Raw genomic sequence first — 3,959 nt, 5'->3', positions numbered from 1 at the left:
AAATAGACACATGGATATATTTATATATAATTAGCAAAAACAAGACAGTTGACCCTTTAAGTATCAATTAGTAAAGAATAATTTTAAATGAGCCTTATCAAAATGGGTCTTAGTGCTCTACAGTTTTAAAAAGTGTTAAAAAAATTAAACTATAATGCTAAAAAAAAAAAAATCCCTGCACTGACCCTGAAAGTAACCATAACCCGGAATGTTGGACAAATCATTTTTACATTGATCAAACAATACGAAATTATCTCAGCCATGTAAATAAGCTTCAGTTTGCAAAATAGAAAATAGACAAAATAGTTTCTGTAAACATTAAAAAGCTGCCTGCTAGATTATAAGCCTCGCCATCCAGTTGTATACTTTGTGTTTTCATCTTACTTCTTCCCACAGGCCTCTCAGTAGCCCACGGTTTTTATCCTCAGGTCAGCCATTTCTGCTGCGGTCAATCTATGAGTCTTTCTCTAATCCCTCTAACAATAGCCATCACCTAGATCTCTCCACTGTGTGGGCTGGTTGTTCACAGCATGGCCACATTTTTTTAATCCTGCTTTACAAAATAACTAGAAAGTACTCTTTTAGCTCTCAGCCACATCTCTTGGAACACAAGGACTGAGCAGCTCTATAAAACTTCCCATCTCATTCTGGTGGTTTTTCTATCATTTCTATTCAGCTTTCATAGCTACACAGGATTTGGCTATTTGTAATGAAATGCGTATATTTCCCTAAATGTCCTCTTAATGATAAGAGATTTCCTTCTTTCAGATTCATGTACTTTTTCTTATGCCAACACACTCTCTCCTTGCCACCACAGCCAAATACTCTTCATGAAAAGAAATTTTTATAACTGGTCCAACAGTATATTCATTTCTTTGAAATTGATAACCTTTAAATAACCTGGTATTTTCTAACATCACAAAATACACTTTGGCCTTATAAGTGAAAACTTAACTTTCTCTTCATTTCTTTTGTTATTTAAAAATAGAACATTTCCTAAATAGAAATTGCTTGAAACAAATTTAGGCAATGAAATAGATAATTTATACCGAATAGTTTCTGGAATCAAAGAAACATTCTGAGGGAGTTTTTTCAAAATACTTCTCCAAAATGAGAACTGAGGCACAAATGGGGATTTATACACCAATGTTCATAACAGCATTAATCACTATCGCAAGAACATGGAACAGCCCAGATGTCCAACCACAAATGAATGGATTGAGAAATTATGGTACATTCACACAATGGAATACTATGCAGCACACAGGAGCAATGACTTTGTAAATTATTACCTAACTTGGGAGGGACTGAAGAGATTATGCTGAGTGAACTAACCCAGTCCCACAAAGATAAATATTGTATAAAACCTTTATTGTAGAATGAGTATAAGGATCCAAGAGGGGTGGGAGAGGTTGGAAGCAGAGGGATGAAGGTGGGCAGGGGAGGCAGGGATTAATCATGGGGTTGTACAATTTGATGGGAGGGGTGTGAGGGAAATGGAAAGAATTTGTTCTTGAAAACAATATATTCAAATTTTGTAAATTAGTAGAAAATGTAAAACAACAACAACAAAAAACGAACAAAATACTTCTCTGTCTTCCATATTTATTTTACTGAGGGACTAGACAAACAGTTAAAGGTTTTTCACCCAGGGGTGGCTCAGTGACAGTGAAAACAGACAACATTCAAGTCCTATTAAACAAACGCAGCCCGACAAGGGTAAGTGCTCATATACCTCAGTTTGCAAAGGAGTGCTATCCTAATGAGTCTGCAATATATCTGACCAAGGAGCCCTTTCGAAACTGATTTTACTTTAGGATCTGTGGCATCTTTCCAGAGCTTCTCAAGGTCTTGTACATGCCCATGGGATGTCATCATTTTATCATAGATGCACGGATGATAAAGTGTTTTACCTTCCCCAGAAAAAAACACGTGGTGTTGTGGTACTATCCCCATTTTATTGGCACAGATGCCCATGAACACATCGTCTATGTAAAGACTAGAGTTAAGTGTCTGTGATGCCTCATAGACTTTGGCAGCCACATCACTGGAGACCACATAGGCAGAGCCAGAAGTATAGTCAGGGTAAGCTGGCCACGGGTACATCTCATAGGACACGAAGTATTTGCTTTTTTTGTCGCGGATGGGAGGCGCGCCACGATGAACATAACCAATCCAAAAGTCTTGCACACCAATTTGTGCCAAACTTTGAAGGTATTCAACCAGATTTGGTGTGTGAACAAAGATGTCATCATCAGCAGTCATAAGGAATTTGGCGTGTGGACAGAACGTTTTTGCCCAGTTGAACTGCAGAAGTAATTTAAGAGTAAGATTGTAGAAGGAATCAGTGAAGTCTTGCTGGATTATATCACCATACATTTCATCTTCCCTGACCAGTTTTCTTTGTAATTGTTCACTCGTCAGTGGATTAGAAGGCGTCCCTAAGGCAAACAGAGTTTTGATGTGGGCATTCAACTGAAACCGAACAATCTCCTCGTTGCCCCATGTTTTCCTAATTGCAGAACGACGTTCGTAGTTTTCGGGAGCAGACTTTATAAACAGTAAGAGGAGGACGTCTTGAGAGTGACACTTCTCCTCGTGGTTAATCAAGTACTGGAAGCTGGGAGTATCCTCCAAGCTGCGGTTAACGGACAGTCTGTCACTCACAAAGTCATAGCTATTTATGAGGTATCTGTAAGAGTAGGACTTCATATGGCTCACAATGTGGCTATCAAACGGGCTCCAAAAAACCATGAGGCTTAGTATGAAACAACTGGCAAATATCTGAACAAACTGCCATTTTTTAACTCGCCTGCTACTAACAAACATCTTCATGTCCATTCAGGTCGACTTTTATTTAGGATCTGTTTGAAACGGGCCCTTGCTTCGTTGAGACCATAGAACTGTGTGTTCTTTAGAACCAATGTCCATCTTAATACCAACTGGTAATTAAAAATAAAAAAGGAGCTTATGTCACAGGAACACAGTGTAGGATGTACACGGTGGCACCCCAGAGATTTTCCACACCGGCATCCTTCCTTGAGTTTGGTGGTCAGCCTCATGCAGCTGTCTTCAAAAGCTTCCTATTGTGAACTTGGAAACAAGACCTATGGGATTCACAAATAGAAAAGATGAAAATAAATGGATTGCTTAGTTATCACTCCTCCCAGGTCATTAAAAGCTAAAAGCAAGCAGATTGAGCTAGACAAAGACAAATGAGTAAATTGGTATTTGTCATGGGGACAGAGCCGCCTGCATTTTCTGAGGAGCATAAGGTAGGTTAGGGACTCTGGTGGACATAAGTCATTAGATGTTGAGCTACTAACAACTGAAAGGCCAAGCAGTTCAAATCCAGCAGTTGCTCTAGTGGAGAAAGATGGGTACCTCCATAAAGATAACTCCAGAAACCCGGTAAAGAGATGCAGTGAGCAGAGTGAAATTGTCAGCTGTGGATTTATTTTATCTTTTAATAGAGAAGGGAAAAGAATTACTCTGTACTGTACTGTACTGTTTTTTCCATTCAGAATACAAGGACTCTTTTCCTAGCCTTAAAAAAAAAGTTTCCAAAGTTAATATCTTATATATACTTAAAGTTCAAATTTCTCAAATATTTGGATCAACAAGAGTATGTTGGCTTGAATACAGTAAGGATGAAAGTAGATATATAATTCAAGGCAAATACTGGATGAAAAGAAAGGTAAAAACAATTTAAAACAAAACAAAACAAAATGCTTTACAGCTTGCCCCAGGAATAAGAAAAGTGTTGGATTTTGTTTTGTTACATCCAAGTATAGAATGAAGGAGGAAAGCCATGATTCTCAAAAGGAGAAAAGAGAGAAATGAAGTTCTCATATGCTGTGGCATGGAGGGACCTTCAACATATTAGGCTCAGTAAAATACGCCAGAGAGACACAGAGGGCAAGTATTGTATGATCCTACCTACATGAAGTATCTCAAAG

General features: G+C 38.3%; 1 protein-coding gene across 1 annotated transcript; it reads right to left on the bottom strand.

Annotated features, from left to right (window-relative positions):
• Positions 1-1,695: 1,695 nt before the first annotated feature.
• B3GNT5 (UDP-GlcNAc:betaGal beta-1,3-N-acetylglucosaminyltransferase 5) lies at positions 1,696-2,841 on the bottom strand. The gene has a single exon (XM_006884053.1). The coding sequence runs from the start codon at positions 2,839-2,841 to the stop codon at positions 1,696-1,698; it is 1,146 nt and encodes a 381-aa protein (XP_006884115.1).
• Between the last annotated feature and the right edge of the window lie 1,118 nt (positions 2,842-3,959).

The sequence above is a fragment of the Elephantulus edwardii genome, unplaced genomic scaffold, assembly GCF_000299155.1.
Source record: "Elephantulus edwardii isolate Elephantulus edwardi_28Jun2011 unplaced genomic scaffold, EleEdw1.0 scaffold00031, whole genome shotgun sequence".
NCBI classification, from domain to species: domain Eukaryota; kingdom Metazoa; phylum Chordata; class Mammalia; order Macroscelidea; family Macroscelididae; genus Elephantulus; species Elephantulus edwardii.
Note: the sequence above shows the minus strand (reverse complement) of the source record. Positions and strands in the feature narration are given on the sequence as shown.